The 26,660-nt window shown below is 43.5% G+C and overlaps 1 protein-coding gene across 10 annotated transcripts in view; it reads right to left on the reverse strand.

Moving 5' to 3' along the window:
- ATP8A2 (ATPase phospholipid transporting 8A2) overlaps positions 1-26,660 on the reverse strand; it is a 318,937-nt gene that overhangs the window by 208,056 nt on the left and 84,221 nt on the right. For all 10 annotated transcript variants that reach the window (XM_081860135.1, XM_081860134.1, XM_081860133.1 and 7 more), the window contains 11 exons: positions 26,088-26,176; positions 25,464-25,508; positions 24,280-24,355; positions 22,249-22,354; positions 20,653-20,735; positions 19,193-19,242; positions 16,402-16,471; positions 15,290-15,374; positions 13,297-13,436; positions 10,868-11,006; positions 4,454-4,518 (listed from right to left, as the gene is read on the reverse strand). In XM_081860135.1, the coding sequence (XP_081716261.1) occupies positions 4,454-4,518; positions 10,868-11,006; positions 13,297-13,436; positions 15,290-15,374; positions 16,402-16,471; positions 19,193-19,242; positions 20,653-20,735; positions 22,249-22,354; positions 24,280-24,355; positions 25,464-25,508; positions 26,088-26,176 (948 nt within the window). The remainder of the gene's footprint in view (positions 1-4,453; positions 4,519-10,867; positions 11,007-13,296; positions 13,437-15,289; positions 15,375-16,401; positions 16,472-19,192; positions 19,243-20,652; positions 20,736-22,248; positions 22,355-24,279; positions 24,356-25,463; positions 25,509-26,087; positions 26,177-26,660) is intronic.

Below are 26,660 nucleotides of genomic sequence, written 5' to 3' on the forward strand. Positions count from 1 at the left end.
CATTGCAACACCAAGCTGTGTGGGTGCCTCTTGATATATATATATATATATATATTGTGAGATATATATATTGCTCTTATGAATAGATGCCCACTGCAGGTCACTGAAACATGGGCCACATTTGCCCATAACGCTAAGCCAAAGCATGGTTTAGCAGGAATTCGCAAACATGCTGACTTCTGGGGAGATTGCTGCTACTTTGTGTGTCCCTCCCCCCCAGCACTTTCAGCTCAGTATGACAGGTAAATCAATTTTTGACTTAGCGTGTCATTGAAATCCAGCATTGTGGTTAACCTTGATAACCATGAACTGTAGCTAAGGTTTGTTTCCGTCTACAGATTGTGGTTAAGGAGAAGAATTCAGCCACAATCTCTGATTTGGATAACTTGTTGTCTTCCGTCTGCCTCGAGAGACAAAGGAGGAGTGTGTCTTTGGAGATGAAGTCAAACTGCTGGCAAGTTATAGAGCCTGCTGTGGCTGTAGAGACCAATAGAGGAGAGACATGTTTTGTTGCAGCCGGGACTGTTGTGCTCCTGCAGATACACCATGGTGCTTCTTCACTCTGTGCTCCTCCTAGCAGTCATTCCTCCTCTGGTCACTGTTATGGATACAAAACCTGACTGTCTGTCTCCAGGCACTGTGGTCGTCTGCAAGGGATTCCCACATGACGAGGTTGATGTTGTCAGCCTTCATGTCATGTTTGCAGACATCTTTGTAACGCAGTTGGTCTGACACACTGGGCCAAACCTTGGTTTAGCTGTGCACCATACTGAGCTAAAAAGACCGGGAAGGAACAAAGCAGCTGGGAGGCAGCACATTCACATGGTCCCAGCAGGCTATAGTTTGGCTTACTGTAACATGTGAAGACTTAGTACCTTGAAAATGAAAGATTTCCTGGTAATGAACCACACAACACTCATTCATGCAACGAGGAGTGAGGTGCCTACATAGTTTACAACTAAAGAACTCTACCAAAGTGTTCTGTGTAAATGCTGTAGATAGGGATGGGGGACCTAAGGCCCTCCAGATGTTGCTGGACTTACAAGTCCCATCTGTTCCAGTCTACATGGCCAATGGTCCGGGATGATGGAGAATGCAGGCCAAGAACAATTTGGAGGGCCACAGGTCCCCTATCCTTGCTGTAGATCAGGGGTCGGCAACCTAAGGCCCATGGGCCATAAGCAGCCCACGGGGGTCGTTTAACTGGCCCATGAGCCACCCCCGAACCGAGTCGCCTGCTCAGTGAGTCCCCACGTGCTGCGCTAAACTGGCGCAGCGCAGTGCAGGGACTCATTTTCACGGTGCCAGAAATCGCATCTGCGCAGACGCCGGAATTTGCGGGGGCGCGTGTGATCCAGCCCACAGAGAGATTTCCACTGGAGAGAACTGGCCCAGGCAAGGTAAACCTTGCCGACCCCTGCTGTAGATCATTGATAGGGTGGTAGGACCCTAGCACTAATACAACCATACAACTGGTGCCATCATGTAAGTGCCAGCACAGATTCTAAGTCTATGACTGGCACGGGCAGTGACCTGTGCTGCTGCTTCTACATTGCTTTGGGTACAGGTGTGACAAGGCTGCAGATCCATCACACGCTCCAACTCCCTTTCACGATGTCCCACAAGTCCACCTGCTGGGTCCTGCGCCACATGACGTAACACAGTCTTGGGAGAGCACTGTATCGGTCCTCCCTTTCTTCACATCCACAACAGCTTCCATCAGAACCTAAAGTTGTATTACAGCCACCCACTTCTTTCCAGCTAGAGGAAGAGAGAGCTTCCCCAGATATTCCAGCATAGTCACTCCTCTCTCACAAAGTGAAACTAACCTGTACAAAAGCCCCAATTAATCGAGTAAGGGCAAGCCTTCACGGATATAAAGATCACATGCATTTCTTCAGCACGGGAAAGAAATAAGGTCAGTGTTTATTTTCTCAGACATCGCCATAAATTAACCTGTCCTGGCATATCAGATTTCTCACAGAAGCGTGGGCGCTTAGATCTCTAATGGAATTTATACAATGCCAGCTATTCATTTCTATTTATTTTCCACGATTGGTTTAGTAATTCAGCTTCCAGCAAAGGCTGGAAGTGATATTCCTCCTGGTTCTGTTTCATTCAGGAATAAACATATATGGCATTAGGCGAGTAATGCTACTGGGTAGAAATATTTTTAATTTTTTGGCTATATTTGATCAACAAATCCAAGCTAAAGCAAACAAAGTTGGAAGATGAATCATAGTAATGCCTTTGTCTCTGTATTTATTTCCCCTTTATTCAGTTTTGCAGTGACTGCCCACTATGGAAACCCCCCCCTTTTTTTTAAGAAAGAGAGAGAGAGAGAGAGAGAGAGAGAGAGAGAGAGAGAAAGAGAACAAACTTTTGAACTGCAATTGGCTTTTTGGTCTAACTTAGGCCTAGGCACTATGTCCCCTTTCCCCATTTATCAACATAAACTGATTCAATGGCTTGCTGATGCTGAAGCTTATACTGCCATCTTGCAATAGAATCATACCAAACACTTTAGAACAAAAATAAGAATGGCAGCAGCTGAATAAGATATGCAAATACTTGCTTCCACACACACGTATATATCCACCCATAGCTCACAGCTAAAAAATCCATTTATTTTGCTTCGTGAAATAAAATGGTAACTCAATAATACTCAAATTACCCAGTTCACTGTATACTTAAACTTAGAGGCCCAATTAGCCAGCAGCTGGAATTCAATCACCCTGCTTTTTTGCCTGCAATTTTAGACAATGATTTCAAGAGTGGAAAGGATTCTTTCTTTTTTTTAATGTGGAAAGTTGTATATTTAATTTCACATTTGCACTGCTGACTTGCCGTACACATTATTGACTATCTAATTAACACTCTGAAAGCCTGCATTTGTTCTTCCAACAGAACTGGGGAGAGAGAGAGAGAGAGAGAGAGAGAGAGAGAGAGAGAGAGAGAGAGAAGAGGCTTCCATCCATTTAACCACACTACTCGCATTTCATCTGATTACTGGATACAGTTGTGCAACTTACTCATTAACCTGATGCCTCCAAGTCTCTGTATGATTAAGGAAAAACTAGAAATCTTCAAGCAATAAAAACTGACAGCGAAGTTGACCCCCAAATGTATTCTCTCTCCCAATTTTCCTAATTAGCCTCCTTTCCTTAGTCCCACTACTCTCTCTAATAATGGATCTCTGCTCAGCCTGGCTGGTGATTAAGATAACTACGCTCGGCCCCAGATGTTACAAGAACAGCCTAGCTGTCTCCCTCAGGACGAGAGCCCAGTTTGCAGAAATGCTGAGCCTTAAAACCCGTTTCCTGCCGCCCCCCTCAGGTATTTATCCTGCCACTTCTTTTTTTTTTCCAGGCCACTGTCTTTGCATATTAAAATTATGGCATAGATTATAGAAAGGATGGAGGAGGAGGAGGAGGAATCCCTCCCCCATTTGTCTCTTCTGTGCAGAACACATGATATCAGCATTAATGTGTTACTTGATATATAACAAGTTGTTAAGCTGGTAAGTAGCTTGGGTTTGTGAGGTTGGAAAAGAAAAGAGGACTGAAAAGGGGGGGGGGTGGAAATGGAGGCAGAGAAACTTGACTAATTTCACAAACCACAAATCATGAATAAAATAAATCAAAGCTTCCCCACTCCCTTACCCCCCCCCCCCAATATTCAGAAAAGTTGATTGCATGAGCAAGAATAGGCCATGGGCAAACAACCAGAATTTAATCACAGGGCATCCAAGCATCTTACTCAATTTTACGTTTTAAAATTATATATATATATATATGTGTGTGTGTGTGTGTGTGTGTGTGTGTAAACAGTAGATCTTCAGGCAGACAGCCTAGAACGAGGATCCCTCCTCCCAAACATCTTTCTCTTCCTCAAGCTCCTTCCCAAGGCTACTACCCTGCACTTTCAGCTCCTTGAAAAGTGGCAGAGACACGTAACAAGCAAATAAAAGATTACCATAAAATAACGCAATGGAACTTCACAAATCCCCACATTGTTCTTTCTTTTATCAGATCAAAATGATCAGACAACAGCAAAGGTTGCTAGGTTTATCGAGGGTGCAATGAGATTAAGGGCCACTATCTGAACGATAATCCTGCTCATTTGATTGCCCTTTTTACCCATTGCTGTCTTTTTTTATTTGTATATATTTTATTTGTATATATTGCTTGTCTTATGTTGCTATGGCCATTGGCTAACGCGAATAAAGTCTATCTATCTCCTTCCCAAATCTGAGTGATAGGACACAGAGACCAGCAAGTCCATTCTGACACAACACTATCAAAAACCGTGTCAATCTTTTGGTAAAATTCCATAGCCTTAACCAGAAAATTCCTCATCTTTAACTAGAACGTGGTGCAGACATCACAACACCTGGAGAAGTAAGTAACTGATCGAGCGAGTGGCCTGCTGAACTTCAGCAAGTTTTACTTACGTCCAGAGAATCTTCATTCACAAGGATGAGGGTCATACTCTGGGACACGAGCCTGCAGGAATATCCTGGGGAAACAAATAACAAACCAGACACAGAGGGGCGTCAGTGCCACTTTCTTCTTCACCATCACAACAAACAAGTTCAACATCAGAAAGAAAACTGTAAGAACATAAGAAGAGCCACCTGCTGGATCAGGCCACCATTCTGCTCCCACAGAGGCCAATCAGATGTTTTTGGGAAGCCCCAGTCAGTAAAACCCACACACCCTGCTCCTGCGGTTTCCACCTGTTGGGATTTTTGACTACGTGCTATCTGATGCAGCTTCCCACAGAAGCAATTAAGGAGTGGGCCAAAGGCCAAGAAGACTGAGCAGAGGGAGTTATTCTGCCTAGAGATATGGGACCTTGGATACAACTCTGCTATTGGTTGAGGTTACCACATAGGCATGATGACACATGACCTTCCTTTTTGGTTAGTTAGAATCATAGAATCATAGAGTTGGAAGAGACCACAAGGGCCATCGAGTCCAGCCCCCTGCCAAGCAGGAAACACCATCAGAGCACTCCTGACATACAGTAGTACCTCGCAAGACGAATGCCTCGTAAGACGAAAAACTCGCAAAACGAGTTTGAGTTGCTTCGCAAGACGGATTTCCCTATGGGCTTGCTTCGCAAGACGAAAACGTCTTGCAAGTTTGTTTCCTTTGTCTTGCAAGTTTGTTTCCTTTTTCTTAAAACCGTGCATTCACTTTGAGGAGCAACTCATAGCACGCGGTGTGGTAGCCTTTTTTGAGGTTTTTGAAGACTTTGGTGATTTTTGAGGCTTTTCCAAAGTCCGTGCTTCACAAGACGAAAAAATCGCAAGACGAAAAAACTCGCGGAACGAATTAATTTTGTCTTGCAAGGCACCACTGTATGGTTGTCAAGCCTCTGCTTAAAGACCTCCAAAGAAGGAGACTCCACCACACTCCTTGGCAGAAAATTCCACTGTCGAACAGCTCTTACTGTCAGGAAGTTCTTCCTAATGTTGTTGGTCAGTGTGTGGTTTGAGAGTTCGTTCAGTGAGAGTGTTAAGATGCATGTCTGTATCCTGTATATAGTAACTTGTGATTCTGCTGTAAATAATAAACCTATAAGTAACCAAGTTACTAGTAGCAGGGTCTTGTTCCTGCTTCATCCTGCCTGCAACTGACTGCTTCTGGACAGTCTGCATAAGCTCTGCTTAACAGGTTCTGGCTAAGACTCTTCAACACCACCAACTGGTAAAACCCCCATGATGAAAAAGTGGGGAAGGGGAGAGAACCTGCTTTGCATGCAGAAGGTGTCTTTCTGAGTGTCTTTCCCAGCTGGAATAAACTGCATTTATAGAACAACACACTGTGCATGCACACGAAAGCTCACACCAAGAACAAACTTAGTTGGTCTCTAAGGTGCTACTGGATACACACACACACACACACACACACACACACACACACACACAGTGGTACCTCGGGATGTGAACGGGATCTGTTCCGGAGCCCCGTTCGCATCCTGAATAGAACGTAAGACGCAATGGAGCATCTGCGGGTTGCGTTTTGCCGCTTCCGCGCATGTGCGTGACGTCATTTTGAGCATCTGCGCATGCACGAGCAGCGAAACCCGGAAGTAACGCGCTCCATTACTTCCGTGTTGCCATGGAGCGCAACCCGAAAGCGCTCAACCCGAGGTATGACTATATATACACAGTTACAGATAGGTAGCCGTGTTGGTCTGCCATAGTCAAAACAAAATAAAAAAATTTAAAAAATTCCTTCCAGTAGCACCTTAAAGACCAACTAAGTTAGTTCTTGGTATGAGCTTTCGTGTGCATGCACACTTCTTCAGATACACTGAAACAGAAGTCACCAGACCCTTCTATATAGTGAGAAGGTGGGGAGGGGTATTACTCAGGAGGGTGGTGGGAATGGGTGATTGGCAGATAGCTGTGATGAGCCTGTGATGAGCTGTGAAGGGTCTGGTGACTTCTGTTTCAGTGTATCTGAAGAAGTGTGCATGCACACGAAAGCTCATACCAAGAACTAACTTAGTTGGTCTTTAAGGTGCTACTGGAAGGAATTTTTTAAATTTTTTTATTTTGTTTTTATATATACACAGTATTTCGACTACATCAGACCAACACAGCTACCTACCTGAATCAGTTGTTATGAGTTGTGTATTTTAATGACTGTGCCATTTTATAAACACCCCTTAGCACTACCCGTGTATAAGACGAGCCCCAATTTTAAACCTTTTTTTTTTGTAAAAAAAAACCCCTAGTCTTATACACAGAAAAATACGGTAATTAATACAAAGTTAAATTTGCAATGCACTCTTTTTAGGAAGTAAGACCTATTCAACAAAGCAGGGCTTAAGTAAACATGCAGAGGACTGCAGTGCTCAAGCCCTATTGAATGCTTTTTAAAACTTATAGCAATTTTCTTGATACAACAGGTTGTAGATTTGCATATGAGAAGCTTTCAACAAGTGTAGTTTTGTTTTGTTTTTAAGCCATGAACCCTGGTTTGTATGTTAACTACAAGCCAAGTTTCATGGAAATGGAAACTAAACTGTCAGTGACTTTTAGTGACTCCTCCCTGCTTTTGCACATACCCAAGCCATGGTTTAGTGTTGCACACAAAGTCAGCCACTGTTTCTAGCTAGAGTAAGCCAAGAGAAGGGGGTCCAATTTTTGAGAGCTAACTAAGTTGTGCCTGGGACAGGGAGAGTCTACTACCTTGAAATAGTTTTCTTTCATTTGTGGCCAACTTGACCACTTGTAAATAAAGCACATATTATGAAACTCTAAGTCTTGAGTGCTCCCTCATGCTAAACTAAGGAAACTCTGTAACATTACCCAATGTTCAGAAAAAAGGGGAGCAAAGTACTTTAAAAATATTTTACATAAAATGAATTGCCTCGTATAAAAGTTGCGCATGGAGTTTTATTGCTATTCCACATAGAATGTTCTCACTAAAGAAAAAATAGTAACAAATTAAACTGAGCATGTTTTTATAAATCTTGAGAGTAAAACTTGGGGGGGGGGAATGATTGCGAGTTGTTAAGACTTTTACATCTATGGAGAAGAGTAAAGTGAGATTCCTTAAGTATCTACTAAAAAAAAAGAGAAGTCCTACAAGCTATTTTTAAATTCCTGAATGTTTAGTAATAGTAATAATAGTAATAATAGTAATAATAGTAATAATGCTGCAGCATGCAAAGCTCCATTTTATTTTAAAATTTCACTGAAAAATAAAGAGGGATATCTTACAGCTTCAGCCATTACTCTCCAAGTCAGGCATAGCCTGTCCTCAGGGAATGACTGCAGCCCTAAACGATTACAAATTTAGTATAACTAATTCAAAGGGATTTTCTGCTGGTTTTTGATTGGAACAACAGCTGCAACACTTCACAGCAATTTCCAAGCTTCTGCTTGCTGAACCTTTTAGATTCAGCAAGACACCATTTGACAACTGGAGCCGGGGAGCTGAGTGCTGAACAACAGCAAAAAGTTATACTGGATTCCTCAGTGATTAGCAGGATCCAACAGTCATGCAAGTGAATTTAGATGAGGGTGTGCTTTCAAATTCTCTAAAGACATGTACCCATGGAGAGCTCACTTAGAGACCCTGCATTGAGTTGAATGGTCATATTGTAAGATGCTTTAGACCTTGGGGATGTATGCAACAAAATACAAGTGCATTATATCCTGTGTCACTATGGTAGCTCAACAGATGAGGGAACCACTGGCCTGCCAGCCACTGGATGTCATGAATGCAGACAGACAGCCACCAGGTCATGTGAAGTGGTCAGCTGATGTAAGGAGCCAATGAGATTTTATATCAACCTATAATACAAGGGTGATGAACTCCCCCACCCCAGATCTTTCTCTCTCCCCTCACTGGCCAGTTTTGACAGGTGGGCAGGGCCACACAACTGTCAATTATCTGATGTCATAATCACACGTGGTGACTGATAGGTGGTCCCATCCACCTGTCAATGTCAGCTTGCAGAGGAATGCACTGGCAAAGCAGCACCAAGCAGGACTGAACTCTCCACTCATCAGTGGAGACTAGGGCATTGCTTGTCTAAACAGGTGCATCTTCAAGAGCTGGCGGAATGCCAATGTTGATGCCGCCTCTTATATTTCAGCAGGAATAGCATTCTCTCCAATGTTACCACAAGCTGATAATAACCAGACTGTGGCAAAACTAAATGAGTTTCCATTTGCTGATCTTGATGCCCTCGCAGGGCAGTGGAGGAGAGGACAGTCTTTCAGTTAACCAGGCCCAGAGTTGTTTAGGGCTTTATACATAAGTAGCAGGATCTTAAAACTAATCCAGTGGCTAATAGGCAGCGAGTGAAGATCCCTTAGCACAGACATAATGTGCGTCTGATCAGGAGCACAACTCACCACCTGGGCCACAGCATTCTGCACTAGAATGTTTAGGGACACAGAATAAGAAAATAAGAAGAGCCCGCTGGATCAGGCCAATGGCCTATCTAGTCCAGAATCCTGTTCTTATAGTGGTCAACCAGATGCCTGTGGGAAACCAGCAAGCAGGATTCGAGCACAAGAGCTCTCTTCCCTCCTGTGGTTTCTCTGTCACTTGGGCTGACTAAGCAAGATAATGTGGCAATACTTTGCATACTGTGTGCAGGGGTGAATGCTGGGGGATGTCGTCATCATGAATTCATTGGTTCCCTCCATGTGGGGGGTAGCCCATAGGCATTTTCTGCAGCACAGTCTCTGACTGGTGGGCTTTGGAGGAGTTTCCAGGGGGGGCTGAGAGAGTACAGTGGACGCTTGGGTTGCGAACATGATCTGTGCAGGATGCACGTTTACAACCCACAGTGTCCGCAACCCACAGCGTCACATATGTGCGTGCGCGGGTTGTGGTTCGGCGTTTCTGCACATGCGCAAAGTGCGATTTAGTGCTTCTGCGCATGCGTGAGCGCCGAAACCCGGAAGTAACCCATTCCAGTACTTCCAGGTTTTGCCGCATCCGTATCCCAAAAACGCGCAACCTTAACCAAAGGTATGACTGTATCTGCCTTTTTCCCCACCATCTGCTCAGTTTCTGCATTGTATTCTCCTTCTAGGCTGAACTGATCACAGGGTACAGCAGCCATTCCAGTGACATAGCAGCAGCATAATATCTGCTCGCTCTGTGTGTGTGTGTGAGAGAGAGAGAGAGAGAGAGACTGCTCAGTAAATCATCTGTTCCCATTGCATTAAGATCAGTGCAGGAAGCCCTCTGTGATCTGTTTTGTCCTGCCTCTGAAAATACATTTACATTTTTCTGTGCTGTGGTAAAGAAACAAAGTGCATATGATTTATCGAGGCTGCATCTGAAATGCCACTTTTAGTAGGAGAAGTCCATTTTAAATGTAAATAGAGAGAATTACTGGCTGTCCAAAACTCCACCGAGCTTAATGCAAGTGAAATCACAGAATACCAGAGCTTTGCTGTTAAAAGCCTATCTTAAATAACTAACAGTCAACCAACAATACATACTGACTTGAAAGTCACAAAAAGTTAAAGGTGTAGTTTCCCTGAATGATAATGTAGGTTTCAGCAATTTTTGATTTATTTATTCTTAAATCCTCATGAAAAGAATTATTCGGCATTTTAGTCTCCTAATGAACACATTTTTGTCTGCAGTTTTAACTAATGGACACATTTTTCCAAGCAACTTCTCCCTATATAATGAATTTTTGTACATTGTTTTCACTAATTTATTCATTTTTGTACACATCTCCCCCTAGTACATGCACTTTTGTTGGAGTACCACATCAGAAAAATTAGAAAAGTGGAAATTTTGAAGAATGGTTGTTTCACTTCTTTGGAAAGTGAAAATTGGATGAATTTTTGCTTTAAATCAAATTCCTTCCCTATTATGAAACACAAAGGTTTCAGTCTCAAAGGAAAGTTCTGCAAGGAGATTAGTGCCCCCCCCCCCAAACACCCCCACCACCACCAATAGGCCACATACTCCCCAATTCCTATAAAAAAATATATAGAATGGGCACGTTCTCTAGTTTGGGCAGTAAGGAAATCTGCCCTTGCGGAAGATAGAGGAGATTCATTTTGCTCCGCCTCCTTGTTTACCTGTGCTTAGAGCCTGTGCTTCTTATCTCTTACTCATTTAATGAATTAGATGAAAGGGTCAAAGCAGTGCAACGAATGAGCCACACTGCTCAAGCCACCAAATCTTGTGAGTTGTATTCAACCAAGTTGTACTCAGAGTGGACCCAATAAAATTAATGCACATAAGTTAGTCATGCCCATTAATTGAAATGAGTGTGCTTCACCAGATGACTAATGTTGGATAGAGCCCTGTGATCCAACACGTTGCACAGGGCCACCTTAGTAGAAAAGCTGAAAGGCTGTTACCTATGTTCAGAGCTGTTTCTTGTTTGTCTCCTGTTAGGACCCAAATCTTGATTTCTGCTTTTATTAAAGTGGATATCGTTTCTGGAACACCTGCTTGAAGGCGGTCCTCAATGGCTGTAGCACCAAGAAGCAGTAAATCCTGCAAAGGGATGGAAGAGGGGAGAAAAGAATTGGGAGGTCTCCTTCTTCTGGGATCAATCTCAGCTTGGACCATGCTCAAAAACAGAAATTAATGACAGCAAGCTGTGCCTTATCCTTTCTGCTACCCACCCTTCAACAAGATATGTATGGCGCAGTTAACTTTCGCTGCTCCTCTGGCATGAAAATTGGACATTTCAGAGTGCATAAAAGGACCAGGCACTTTGATCAGAAGGAGGGCAACGATTCAAAAGCAATTAATTGTAATTGAAACTTTAAAAGATAGCCAGTGGAGAGGTCCATGCACCAGTTGCCATAGCAACATTCTTAATAGCCTTAATTGGTATATTTCGTTGTATGGCATCGTGTCGTTAAATATACTTCCTGCTTTCAAAATATACCTACAAGTGGATGCAATCATCCGAAAGTAAAACTGTTAATTGACCTGATCATGTCCCACTTTGGAAGCACAAATGTAATGACCATCCATTTATCTTCCCATCTCTATATATCCTTCAGACGTATATATACTCCAAAATAAGAAAACCCCCCAGAAATCGCTTGGGAATAAGTCCCACTGAACTCTGTAAAACTTGCTTCTAAGTAAATATTCTTAATATCAAGCGGCACATATCATTTGCAATTGTAAAATGCACTGGCTCTAGTATATTCTTAATTTTCCTGAAGGTTTGGGACGACTGCTGTAGAAATGTAAACAGTTGAAGGGAAATAAACAAATAAGACAGACTAAGCATCAGCCCCTGTCTCAGAAATGAACTCCATCTAACTTAATGAGACTTGCTGCCTTGTTTAGAACTGAGTGCCCAGTCTTTCGTAAACAACATTTGTCAAAATCCATAATCATAGATTTAAGTGCCCTTTGTTTAAAGGCTACATATTTTGAATTTTGGGAAAGAGAAAAGAGCAAATAACAGAGCAGTGCGTTTTCATAAACAACAGATCTATGTATTCAATCAGCATGTGACACTTTTTGCAAAAACAGGAATTATATGTGTGGCTCCAAATCAAACATGCAACTCAGCAGATAATTTAAGAGATTTCAAATGAATTTTGCACAAATTGTTAACAACCGAAGAGAAAACATTTTAAAATGTATGTTGGGGGGGGGGGCTTTTTCAGTTTTGATGCAAAAATTACTGACATCCAAATTAAACAAAACATTCAACTGCAGGAACGCAAAAATTAAGGGGGCTTAATTGTGATGAAAATTGGTTGACTTTTTAATCATGAGAAAGAAGAGAAATCATAACAACAGAATCCATACTTTTACTTACCCAACTGTCTATCTCAAAGTCAGGCAGTATTTATGGATATTCCATGCTTGCTTTTGCCATCTGTTTTTGGACTACAATTCCCATCATCCCTATCACTGGTCCTGCTACCTAGAGATGATGGGAATTGTAGTCCAAAAACAGCTGGAGACCCAAGTTCAGGAAACCCTGCTCTAAACTAAGATGCCCCAAATGCTGCAAACTTTCATTATAGGAGAACAAAGAGGCTGAAATTGCCTCACCAGGAGCCTGTGCAATCATGCTAAGCCACAGTTGGCTTAGCGTGACCTGTGAACCAGGCCAACATTACGTTGAAATCTTGCTGTATTTCTACGAAGTGATAACAATCCTTGTTCATATTTCGTTAAGGAAACACTCTGCTTTTGCAGGAAACACATAGATGATTTTTTTTATTATTTTTTTTAATTTTTGGTGCATTGGGGGGGAATATTCAAGGGATATGAAATTAACACATCTGAAATGCTTCCAGTGAAACGGAATGGATGCACTGCTTGGTAAAGTTTAGTCTATTTCGTGGGTAGGCAAACCAAGGCCTGGGGGCCGGATCCGGCCTGATCACCTTCTCAATCAGGCCCATGGACAGTCCGGGAATCAGCATGTTTTTACATGAGTAAAATGTGTCCTTTTATTTAAAATGCATCTCTGGGTAATTTGGGGGGCCTGGCTGGTGTTTTTACATGAGTAGAATGTGTCCTTTTATTTAAAATGCATCTCTGGGTAATTAATTTTTGGGGCCTGCCTGGTGTTTTTACATGAGTAGAATGTGTCCTTTTATTTAAAATGCACCTCTGGGTGATTTGTGGGGCATAGAAATTTGTTCTCCCCCCCTCAAATATAGTCTGCCCCCCCAAGTTCTGAGGGACAGTGGACTGGCCCCCTGCTGAACAAGTTTGGTGGCCCCTGGTCTTGATATTGGCAAAATTTGCAAGTGGGAGAGGATTTGGCTGTAAGCAGCTCAAAACCATTTCTCCTAGTTACCTTCTCAATGATCTCATAGCACTCCTCCAGCTTCTGAGTTCTGTCCTTCAAGTTTGTGCTGGCTTCATTATAGATGGTCAGCCAATCCCGGTAAGAGTTTTCCGATAGGTCTGCATATGCAATGCACAGAGTCCTCAAACCTAAAAAGGAAATGCAGGTATTGGAAGAGGGAGAAATTTGATTCAGTTCACATTTAAAGGCAAACCAACCTAATTCCCACTTTCCAAAACAATATGTGGGCCAAAAATAGCAACCCTTCCAAATTTTGCAGTGCACTCCCTCCAGCCATGTAATACATACAACAATGCAAAGAATCGGGTGTATAAAATGGATAAAAGTGAAAATAACCATAAAATGCATTCTATTAGGAAACACTGCTTTACCAAAATGTATATATTAGGTAAAAAAGTTGTATACAAAATGTGTGTATTAGGAGAAATCCGCCCTACAATATCAATGAGGATTTTTTTAGGAATGGCAACTTTAACACCTTCACGCAGCTTTCAATTTTAAAAATAAATTACTTACTATACTACAATATATTTTAAAATTAAATTGTGACATCACAGAAACATGACATGAGGTAGTTGAATAGCTTCACATTAACTGCCCAACTGCAAATAACATAATGCTCTGTAGTTCCTTTTAATGGACACATGTAATTTGCACCGATGTTGACACAGGTTAACCATGTGCTCAGTAATCTGAAGAACAGGCCCCTTTGGAATATGAACAGCGTTATTTTTATGAGACTTCTGACAGAATTTAGCATACATAAAAATAATGATTTCTCTTCTGGCACAAGTGAACCAGAAGAAGGAGAGAGCATGCCATATAAAACAGAAGGACAATATTATTGCGGGTGTGGGAGTTCCCAGGAAAAAAAGTGTTTGTGTGGCAGGGAGAGATTTTCAGGCATGGGAAGGAATATGTTTTGCAGCAACATGGTATCATAAAAGGAACATAGTCCACTCCCCATCTTGCTCTACCTCAGTAATGTCCCATTAGCAATGAAATCAGAGACAGGTATATTTGATTTCATATAGCAAACTTGTAGGGGCAGCTACTGCATCTTAAGGGAACACAACAGAAGTGCGGGCAGTAGGATCCAAGTCCATTTTCCATTTTCCTAAACATTTACAATAGAGGTACCACACTGTCCCCTCTCCTTTAAACTTCTTTGTTCTGTCCCCCACCCACCCATGATTCATTTCAGAAACACTCTCCCAACTTGCTAAACAAAGGTATTAACACCAGTTGAGAGATAGGAGACTCAGTTAATGTTGCTTCTGTGGTACTGCTCCAATCCAATCGATCTTTTGTTTCACACCTCTTTAAACAAGATTGCAATCTTGATACACTCCATTTTCACCCAAGGAATGTTTTGCCTCTGGCTTGAGTTGTATGCCTGGGACTCTGTAGATTCCCTAATTCAGCATCTCCTTTGGCTGGAGACAGATTATAGTGGTGTTGTTCTTTTAAGGCGGCTGAAAATGGTATGGGTGGCAGAACTGCCTTTAGTGCATGCACACACTTCCTTGGTCCCACAGTCTATGTCTGGTCCCACCAGTTTGCAATAAGCAAAAGCAGAGGAGATCCCTCTGGCTGTCTATAGATCATGGGACAGAATGTGTCTATCAGACCACATTCAGCAGGTGCGGGAACAATCTTCAACTTGTATTTCCTCTCTCAATTCTGCCCATGTTCGATACGTATGGCATGTGAAACTATATATGGCACTATTTTGATGCTCAAATCTGAATCCTTAACAGAAGAACCAAGCCCATATGGCACTATTTTGATGCTCAAATCTGAATCCTTAACAGAAGAACCAAGCCCAAACCCCTCATCCTCATATATATTTTTTTAAAACTTGTCCACCACATTCTTTCCTTCCATCGAACTAGGGGAAGACAGTTCTTGCTAAGGAATCTATCCATTTTGGTTTCTTCCAATTTCTCATTTTTCCAGCCTGCTAAAAACAAATGCCTACCTTCTGTGGCAAAATAGTCAAGATGACACAGTGTTTGCTCCAAATACAGGGAATTTTTGGAAAGTCTCTCGAAAATGACGTTATCCTACCAACAAGAAAGAACATAGATAAAGCACGTGTCCATAAATGCATTTTATAATGCCTATTTAAGACCTTTATATCCTTTATATCCTGCCTTTTCAGGGTGCTTGAGGTGGTTCAGGTAGCAAGTGGGACACTTTATAATTAAAAAGAAGGTAGCAGCATTGACCTACAAAATAACAAGCTGTGGACATACCTAGAAAACAAACAAACTCTATAAATTGTTGGAAAGAAGATATGATGTGATTGAATTGAGAGCCCTGCTTCCCTCAAAGAGATGAATGACATTGTTCAAACCACTATTCCCGCAACTTGGTGCTTTCCAGATGTTTTGGACTAGGTAAAGGTAAAGGTACCCCTGCCCGTACGGGCCAGTCGTGTCCGACTCTAGGGTTGCGTGCCCATCTCGCTCAAGAGGCCGTGAGCCAGCGCCGTCCGAAGACACTTCCGGGTCACGTGGCCAGCGTGACGAAGCTGCAGCTGGCGAGCCAGCACCAGCGCAGCACACGGAAACGCTGTTTACCTTCCCACTATAAAGCGGTACCTATTTATCTACTTGCACTTAGGGGTGCTTTCGAACTGCTAGGTGGGCAGGAGCTGGGACCGAACGACGGGAGCTCACCCCGCCGCAGGGATTCGAATCGCCAACCATACGATCGGTTTTACCCACAGCGCCACCCGCGTCCCTTATGTTCCCTTATGTTTTGGACTACAACTCCCCTAAGGCCCTGCCAGAAGACCATTTGCTAGCTGAGGCTGATGGGAGTTGTATTCCAAAACATCTAGACAGCACCAAGGTTGGGAAGGCTGCATTAAACAGCCAAACTTTGCTTGATCCTGTCCACACAATCCTGATCCAGAAAACAGATCAATTTACTGATGGATAATGTAACAAAGGGGGAATTTAAGTCTTGAAGGGCATACAACCTCTGATGACAATGGCAGTGTTGCTTATTATTAGCATTATTTATGAAACACAAAGTGTCAGAGCTACAACGGAAAGCATAGTGACAATTTCCTTTGACACTTACGGCTCCTTTGCAGTACAAACGCAGGCGCCCTTCCGGAGTCCTAACAATTACAGACATTCGTTTTCTGTCACTGGGAAGAAAAAGAAGAAGCATTCATTGCAGTTCATATGTTATCAACGTCTAGCAAAGTGCTTGCCAAATGGTCTTCAGGCACAGCCCCATGGGCAGCTCAGTGTGGTGCTGATAACGCCAAGGTTGCAGGTTCGAGACAGCTGCTTATTTTGAAGTCAGGTTATCCCCATCCAGATACGGCTGCTGCTGGGCCACCAGCCACAGCTGGTTGAAGGCACTCCACGTCACAGAGGCCACTTGCGCATCCAGGGACAAGGATAGCCAGTGAATACCCCCAAGCTGAACACCTGATTCTTCAGGGGGAAGTGTAACCCCATCAAGAACTGGCTGAAGGAAATAATATGTGAAATCTTGGGCATGTCACAATCTCCAGGAAGCTCTGAAATGTAAGAGACACCTGGCCCTTTATGAATGAAAAGTATTTTGGCTAGCCAAACTTGTAAGTAGGGAAGTGAGAGGTGGTTTCAAGTGAGGGTTGAGTGTAAGAGCCCAGTGGTTTGAGGAAACACCTACAATACCGATCTTATTGACCCAAAGAGGAAGAGCAAATGGTTTAGGATTGTCTAAAGATAGACAGGAGTGCCTGGCGTGCTCTGGTCCATGGGGTCACGAAGAGTCGGACACGACTAAACGACTAAACAACAACAACAAAAGATATACAGTGGTACCTCGGGTTAAGTACTTAATTCGTTCCAGAGGTCCGTTCTTAACCTGAAGCACCACTTTAGCTAATGGGGCCTCCTGCTGCCACCACGCCGCTGGAGCACAATTTCTGTTCTCATCCTGAAGCAAAGTACTTTACCTGAAGCACTATTTCTGGGTTAGCAGAGTCTGTAACCTGAAGCGTATGTAACCTGAAGCGTATGTAACCCGAGGTACCACTGTACAAATATGAGTAATGGGGGAAATTTAGAGGCTCAGGTCCAGATATGTATCATAGTCAAGCCTAATAAACCATTTCCTATAGGACATGCTTTATGAACAACCAAATTACTTTATAATTAATATGAAAATGTATTTATGAATACAGTGGTTCCTCGTGTTATGGATGGGATCTGTTCCAGAGGCCCGTCCGTAACGTGAAAAGCCCGCAACTCAAAGTGCTGCATCTGCGCAGGCGCACGGTGCAATTTGGTGCTTCTGTGCACGCGTGAGCGGCGAAACCCAGAAGTAACCCATTCTATTATTCTACCATACATTTAAAGCCCACCCATTACACATTTAAAAGTACATGAATTCATCCAAAGACTCATGGGAAATGTCATTTGCTAAGGGTACTGGGAATTTCAGGTATATGAGGGTGAAAACTACAGTTACCAAGATTCTTTGGGAGAAGTCATGTGCTTTAAATATGTGTTGAATACATACTGCGGATCTGTCATTAGTCTAATGGTTTGGAGAAGTCAAATGTGGGCCAGATCCTTTGAGAAATACAGATCAGCAATCATGGAGACTGAAACAGCCCTTCCTAATCTCATTTTCTATATAAATGAACGGCATGTCATTATTTTGAAATTAATGAACTTCTTTCTTCTCTCTTTCTGAATTAGATTAAAAGCAGATGACTCTACCAAGAATACATTTTGCCATTGATGTCTTCTTACAGGGGACTGCTTGTTTTGTGTGTGGGGGGGGGGAAGACGACTGAAAACTCCATCAAACTTCTTTTTTTTAAAAAAAAGTTCTTATTTTTTCCCCTTAGGACAAAAACAGTAAACATACAGGAGAGTTGGAAAAGGGGGAAATTCCACCTACTTTATGATCAAATTTCCTAGGATTGAATTCAATTATTTTCACTGGAGACAAATGGTGTAATTAATAATAATAATAATAATAATAAAATTATTTATATCCCGCCCTCCCCAGCCGAAGCTGGGCTCAGGGCGGCTAACAACAATCAAAATAATCCAATGAATCTAAAAACATTTCATTATAAAAATTAATTAAAATAATAATAACCAGGAAGTACCAGGAAGTTACTACAGTGAAACCAATAATTTAAATTATATAGGGCTGTTGTTGTTTTTTTAAAAAAAGATAATCAAACAAAAGTGCATAGGCACTGACACCGGGGACACCCATGTATGCAATGAAATTGCAATAAAATTGATTATTATCAAGCCAAGTATAGAGAAGTATAATTCAACCAATTGCACAAAACAAAATCATACGTTTATAATTACATGTACTCATTTTTAGGACTAAGTCGTGTGTTTTTTAATGAACTAAACATTTCAATGGGGTCCTAAAACATTTCCCAATAGATTGCACAAATTCTTTTTAATTTTGCATGGTTTTGCTTTGCTTCCTATACTTCTCAGGAGCTACTTTGGCACAATCCATTAAGAGAGGATTGTTGAGCATGTTATCCAGCCAGTTAGGGATCACACAGCAGCATTACGGCATCATGATGTAGTGTAATTCCCTGGTGTATTCTGTCCCAGGAACTTGGCCAGCCTTCTCACAGCTGCTAAACTGCCATGTGAAGCAGCAGCAGTAATCTCTCTCTCTCTCTCTCTCTCTCTCTCTCTCTCACACACACACACACACACACACACACACCTCACACAATGTATTAGACTGTAAACTGTTCCAAACTACTGGAGGGAATGATGTTGGGGGAAGGTTGTTCTAAGGGTTTTTCCTTAAAAAATTGAGTTTTCTCCACTCCATTTATCACATTTTCTTAGCTACTGAAATAGTTGTAAAATCTAATTACCTTGAAAATTCCAAGACATTGAGGATCTCATATGTCTCTTCTTTTCCTAGCTGCAAACACATGAAACAAAAATTGAACCACGTTAAGCAACGCAAACATGCAAAGAAGCCTTGCTTCTTTCGAATGCCCACGTTAAAACATGTGATGATAACTCCCTCTGCTGGGCAAAATGGTGTACTTATGTGTGCCTCCAAGAGCATGGTGCACAGAATATTATTTCATTCAGCATGCGTTCTCCAAGTGCATCTGTGGAGCATCTGTGGAGAACACACCTTCATAAGATTTTTTGGTAAAGTGTGCAGAGGGCTCTCATTCTACAGTGATGGGCTGTCCTGCTTGATAAGACACCTCCAGTGAATTTAACCTCCAATGCACAATTTATGTTATGGCATTCTAAGTCACAAGTCATGCTTTTGTACGCAGTGCTCAAGAAAGCACCTACCATGAACATGGGTACTCTGGCTTATACCAAGCAAGCCTACTGATCCACCCTAATTCATACTCTCTATGCCAGCGTTCTTCAACCTTGGGTTTCCCAGATGTGGGTGGACTACAACTCCCATCAGCCTTGACCACTGGGCTAAGATAGCTGTGCATGATGGGTGTTGTAGTCCACCCACATCTGGTGTCAGCCCAGGAATGTCCAGGAATCCACTCTTCATTGTCAAAACAAGACTGACAAGTTAGGGAAAGCGGTGTCTCTCAGCTGCCCCTAGTTGTGCACCCAATGAGGCAGTTGCAGCCAACAGAGAGGCCCTGCTCCAGACCTCAGTTTATGTATCTCCCCCACCCAAGCTGCGTGTAAGCCGGCAAAGACTGTGCCTGCTTGTCACCTGCTTCTGCTCCTCCCACTTCCATCCTCTTCTGGTCCTGGGAGACAGTGGAGGTAGAGGAGGAGGAGGAGGAATGGAAGCCCTTAATTCTGCACCAGCCTGACCTGTCTCTCCTTCCTCCTGCACCTGTTGTTCACTCGCCACTCCTACAACTTCTCCTGCCTCTGAGTCTCATCTCCTGGCTGTCACAGGTTTCCCCAGATCACCAATCCCTTCTTCCAACCCCCTTTCTCCCACTGCCCACTCCCCAGTATCCAGCCAGTCCCTTGACATCTGGGGACCCAAGACTGAAGAATACTGGTCTACACTGCCTGGCAAGATTACAGACTGCAGACCAAGATTACAGATAGGAGCCTTTTCCTAACCCTACCTGGGGACTGAAAGTAGCACCGTTTGCATGGAAAGCATGTGCTCTTCCTACTGAGCTACAGCCCTTTGCCCAAAGGTCTGGCTCCCAAGGCACCACTGGGAATCAAACACAGTTTAATAAGCAGGTGCTTTGGCCAGCTAACCAATGGCCTTCCTACAGATCCCCTGACCGGCACTATTTAATTTATTTATGTTATTTATGGGCCACCATAGAGTTCTCAGAGTTGCTTAGCGCTATCCTTTTATACATGCTCTTACCGCGTCGATGATAACAGAATCCGGAGTCCGTCCGGTGAAGACGTAGCCAAGCTTTTTTGCTCCTTTGACTAAGGCTCCTTCATCTGTCAATAGAAACAACCTGCCTTTATGGGAAATTCATTACAAATGTAGCCAAGGGCTTTATTAACATAAAAGTAAATGGAATATCACTGAGGCTAATAGTGCTGAGGGATGCAGGTGGCGCTGTGGGTTAAACCACAGAGCCTAGGACTTGCCGATCAGAAGGTCGGTGGTTCGAATCCCCGCAACGGGGTGAGCTCCCGTTGCTCAGTCCCAGCTCCTGCCCACCTAGCAGTTCGAAAGCACAAAAGTGCAAGTAGATAAATCGGTACCGCTCCGGTGGGAAGGTAAACGGCGTTTCCGTGTGCTGCTCTGGTTCACCAGAAGCGGCTTAGTCATGCTGGCCACATGACCCGGAAGCTGCATGCCGGCTCCCTTGGCCAATAAAGCGAGATGAGTGCCCAAACCCCAGAGTCATCCGTGACTGGACCTAATGGTCAGGGGTCCCTTTACCTTAATAGTGCTGAAGAGCATTTATGAAATTATATACCACAGGGTCCTACTGGAAGACTTATGTCTCACTTGCGCATTCTCAGAATTTGTCTATTTAAAAAAAAAAACCCATACCCCATTTTTTGTATGTAACCCCCCCCCCTCAGAAAAAACAACCCTGAAGTGGCTTACCAAAATAGTCATAGTAATAATAAAAATAGAGAGGGAAAGAGGTTGCATTCGGACATAACACTAAGCCGTGCCATGGCTAGCTGACAGGTGTTGTGGTTACGGATGTAGGACTAGGACCTGAGGTAAAAGGTAAAGGTAAAGGGACCCCTGACCATTAGGTCCAGTCGTGACCGACTCTGGGGTTGCGGCGCTCATCTCGCTTTATTAGCCGAGGGAGCTGGCGTACAGCTTCCGGGTCATGTGGCCAGCATGACTAAGCCGCTTCTGGCGAACCAGAGCAGCACACGGAAACGCTGTTTACCTTCCCGACGGAGTGGTACCTATCTACTTGCACTTTGACATGCTTTCGAACTGCTAGGTTGGCAGGAGCAGGGACCGAGAAACGGGAACTCACCCCGTCGCAGGGATTTGTACCGCCGACCTTCTGATCGGCAAGTCTTTGGTTTAACCCACAGCACCACCCGCGTCCTGAGGTGCCAGGGTTCAAATTCCCACTCAGCCATGAAGCCCACTGGGTAACCCTGAGCCAGCCACTCACTCTCAGCCTAACCTACCTCACAGGGTTGTGGTGAGGATAAAATGGGTGAGAGGGAAGCGTGAGCTCCTTGGGGAGAAAGGTGGGATATAAATGTAATAAATAAATAAGAGGCGTTATGAAAGTTCAAGGACAAAGCATGGCCTGGGGAGAGTTCCAAGGGCCATATTTAGGCCTCAGGCCTGAGGTTCCTTACCTCTATCCTAGACAATATAAAAAACCCCCTCAAGATGTATACAGCCTCTGACAAACAAGGGCTTGCCATCTTGGGCCCTCATTGAGGAAACCACCTCATTCCCTTCCTCTGCTATTCTCCTTGCTCTCCATCCCCTTAAGAAAAGAAGCCAGTGACCAACCTGGAGAAGAGGCCTGGTAGATGATTGTGTTTCCGTCTCTTTCTGGGACAACGGTGTGACACACAGCCAGGAGAGTGAGGAATTCCCGGATGTGAGAAGCTGTGGGCTGAAAGGGAAGGTCCACACAAGAGTCATGCCACAAGGAATCCTGAGGGAGTTTCTAAGTCTCTTGCTGTATTTATTAGAAGAGGAAGACAAGCACTTGGGTGGTCAATGGAGCTCTCCTCAGTTACTTTGTGGTTTCTTGCCCATTATCTCCTTCGATGGTTAATAGCTGCGATAACTGTTTCACCACCTACAGGATCAGAGGCCCAGTCCCTCAGGATACCAATTGCTTGGCCACAAAAGCAGAAGAGGGCCTTTCCAGAGGCCTCTGGTTGTCCGCTGTGGGAAACAGGACACTGGGCCCTTGGTCTGATCCTTGCATTAGTCTGTCAAATACAGAATAATTGCACTAGTTAGATCAGTGTAAACTTGGGTCCCCGGCTGTTGTTGGACTACAACTCCCATCAACCCTAGCTAGGAGGGCCAGTGGTCAAGGATGATGGGAGTTGTAGTCCAACAACAGCTGGAGACCCAAGTTTGAGAAACACTGAGTTAGATTATTAGATAGACCATCAGTCTGATCCAGCAGAGCTCTCCTTGCGTTAACCTCATCAAATACAAGACAATTAAAACAAAGGCTAGGCCTTTGGTCTGATCCAAGAGGGTTCTTCTTATGTTAGCCCCATCAAATACTAGTCAGATTATTGGGGCTCAACCACAAAAGGCAGGCTTTCCCAACCTGAAGCCCTCCAGGTGCTTTGAACCAACTCCCACCAGCCCCAGCCAGGTAGTCTGGAGAGCACCAGCTGGGGAAGGCTGCACTAAGGTAGAAAGAACAGCCTTCCCAGATCAGACCAATAGTCCCCTCTTGTTTCTGGGTGAGTTATTGCAGGCCTTTATTGCTCACACAGCAAATACATCACCTACATGCCTGCAACTCAAGCTTTATCGGCAGGCAGCAAGCTATCTTAACTTCCCCGGTGCAGCCGGCCTTAAGAGGGGCATCCTATGATTTCCTTGTATTGAAATCAATTATTCAGTCTGCTTTTGTCCTTCCATGTTCACAGCTTACAATAGGGTCCACCCACCCAGTTCTAAAGCAACAATGAGGGCCTTCTTATCACGTCAGACCTTCCACAGAGCCCTTGTCTCTCCTTTGACATGTAGTGTCAGCAGCGGTGCTGGATTTATTCCTCTGCCTGCTGCCAAACCAAAATGTCAAACCGATTACTGCAGCAAATGCCCTGCTGTGTATGGGTGGTGAGTGGATAACAATATTTCCCACTTGCCAATTCAAGCTGGGAAAGGGGGACTTTTGTGTGCATCTATCAGACATTTTTTAAAAACAACAACAAACTGAATCGCAAAGATAATATTGAAACACTGCAATATTTATTTGCTGGTCAGTATCAGTATCAAGAATAAATATATTCTTAGGGCTCAGAAAGGAAGTCTAAACGTGAGCCTTAACCCCAAACTATAATGCAGGGTTTTTTGTTTTTTTGAAAATGAAAGCATGTGTGAGTGTGTTTTCCTCTTTATTTATAAAAATATTTATATATTGCTATTCATAAAAAAAATCAAAGTGGTTTACAACAATTATACAGAAAACCATAGAATAAAAACATATGACATTTTAAAATTGGAAATCAAACTATTTTGCAAAGATGTATTCTTAATTGCTTGCATAAGCCCGATGGAATGGAAGAGTTTTCAGCAGGTGTGTAAAAGTTGCAACAGCAGGTGCCTGCTGCTGACGCCCCTTTCTGAGTCACAACCAATTCTTGAGAGCCCTTTGAATCAGGGATGGATGACTCTGCCAATTTTGGTTTCTCACACCTGCAGCTAAGACACACCCACCCACCCTGCACTCCCGAGTGGTACCTACAGAGCAGCAGAGCTTCTTAAGCGACTCTTCCACCCAAAGAAAAAGGACATGAACACGACAGAACTATCAGTGGAACAACACTATAGAACTGGGCTTACGTGATCGCTCTCAATATTTTGCAGCAGCCTCGGGTCATCAAATTCGCAAGATTCGCTGGTGGAAGGAGGAAGTTGACTAGAAGTCGAATAAAAGGAATGAAATATTACCTCCTTGAAACATATGTTTCCATTAATAACACACAGGACTCACAACATCATCAATTACCAAACTCGGGCATCAATGGAACTATTCTTATCTGCCTTCCACCAGGACAGCAACTCCTTAGGAGGCAAGAGGACATTTTCTCCCCAAACATGCAGGCTATACATTCTCTGCAGCATTGTATTTCCTTAATCCAGAAGCGTCTCACTGGGTGGGACAGAGCCAGCACTTAGCTTCCTGGAAGGTGGTTTGCTGTTCCTTACCAGGAAGGAAAGGGGCAATGCTGGATTGGTTCCACTGGTGCTTCTGCCTGGGTCTAACTTCCCCACCACCTCACCCTTCACCCTCTCCCTCCCGGAAAGCAACACTAACCCACCTGGAGATCCACTTTCAGCTCTATCTCCTCCGCAAATAGAATGCAGTTCACCCATTTCCCCAGTTGCCCTTCTTATTACTGCCTCCCCTCCAAAAGCATTCTCACCTTTGCCTTTCAACCTGGATTACTGAATCACACTGGGGTTGTGTGTTGCTTCCCTTGGACTTAACCCGGAACCTGCAGCTAGGTTGTTTACATCACATAAAATCCAAGGGAACTGCACTGGTTGCCAATATGCTATCAGAAACAGTTCAAGGTTTGGCTTTTGGCATTTAAAGCACTAAATAGTCTGGAGCCAGGTGGCTTGAGGGGATAGCCTGCCTGTTATATATCCCTGTCCAGAAACTCTGTTTCCCAGATGGGAGACCTCATGCCCTGGAGACCAGGCTTTTAGTGTTGCAGCTCCAGCATTCTGGAATTAAATCACCAGATGAAATTAAATGGTTATATTGCTTTTTATAGTAAAAAAAAGTTTATGGAGTTTCTCACCTTTTACTTTTTTATTTTATTGCACAGTGCTTCAGTAACCTTTGGTTGTGAAGCAGTTTATAAATCTGCAATTAATTAATTACTTAATTAACCTCCATTAGCCACCCAGTGGCAAACCTCTGCAAAACATGCTCAGTGTTTGCCCACTTGAACCATTCCACAAAGCTAAAAGAGACACATGCCCCTCAAAATAATGTCAGTCAATATCTGCTTTACCTGAAGTCTTCTGATGAACATTCTCTTGCTAATTCCGGAAAGTGACTAAAAAGAAAGAAAGGAATATGCAAAATTGGTGGGAAAGTCTGATCTGATCATAAGAAAAAGATGGATCATAGTGCATACCTAGATCAGGGCAAGTGGACCTAGGTCTGAAAATCTCAAGCTAAAACACATCCATGCAAGGAACCAAAAGGTAAAGGTAAAGGACCCCTGGATGGTTAAGTCCAAAACGCTTCTGGAGCAACAGGACACTGTGACGGAAACCAGAGCGCATGGAAACATCGTTTACCTTCCTGCTGCAGCGGTACCTATTTCTCTGCTTGCACTGATATGCTTTCGAACTGCTAGGTTGGCAGGAGCTGGGACAGAGCAACGGGAGCTCACCTCATCGTGAGGATTCGAACTGCTGACCTTACGATCTGCAAGCCCAAGAGGCTCGGTGGTTTAGACCACAGTGCCACCCGCGTCCCCTACTTTCCCCCCCTTTTTAGTGGCTCACTCTTGTTCTCTTCTCTCTGCCTATTAAGTATAACAGTTTTCCATACAGAACTAAGAATTTGCCGCTTCAACAAAACTGATTCATTAAACTATTGCAATGTATCTATATAAAATGGTACATACCCATATGTTACTCCCGCAATGCTGCATTTCTTAAAGTTCATAATATTGCATGTTAAGGTGCCCGTTTTATCAGAAAACAGGTATTTTACCTGGAAGTCAAATGGTAGGCATTGAAGTTATGATATCTGTACAATGAAAAGGGAAGTGCAAATTATACACGAAGGTGGGCCATCAGAAAAGACATGCTCCACCTTTCTTCACATGGTCAAACAGAAATAAAGTAAGGTTACCAGATATTTTTCAATGAATCCGGGGACACTTTAAATACATACATACATACATACTACACGTTCAGGACGTTGATGCTGCAGTGATGACGGTGGCAGAGGGAAGGGGGGTTTCTCACTGCCTTTCGGAGCAGCCCCATCGCAACTCCTACTTGCGTGTAAGCAGGAGGGGGCGGGGATCCCTCAGCTGGGAAGGGAGGCTTCCCGTTGCCTATCTGAAATATCCCTGCCCCCTCCTGCTTGCAGGCAAGCTCTGATACAGCGTGAAGTCTCCCTTCACAGCTGAGAGATCCCCGTGCTGCTCCTGCTTGCACACAAGTCGGAGTTGGGAGGTTGCTCTGATAGG

Source organism: Podarcis erhardii (genome assembly GCF_964252035.2).
Source record: "Podarcis erhardii genome assembly, chromosome: 4".
Taxonomy (NCBI): Eukaryota; Metazoa; Chordata; class Lepidosauria; order Squamata; family Lacertidae; genus Podarcis; species Podarcis erhardii.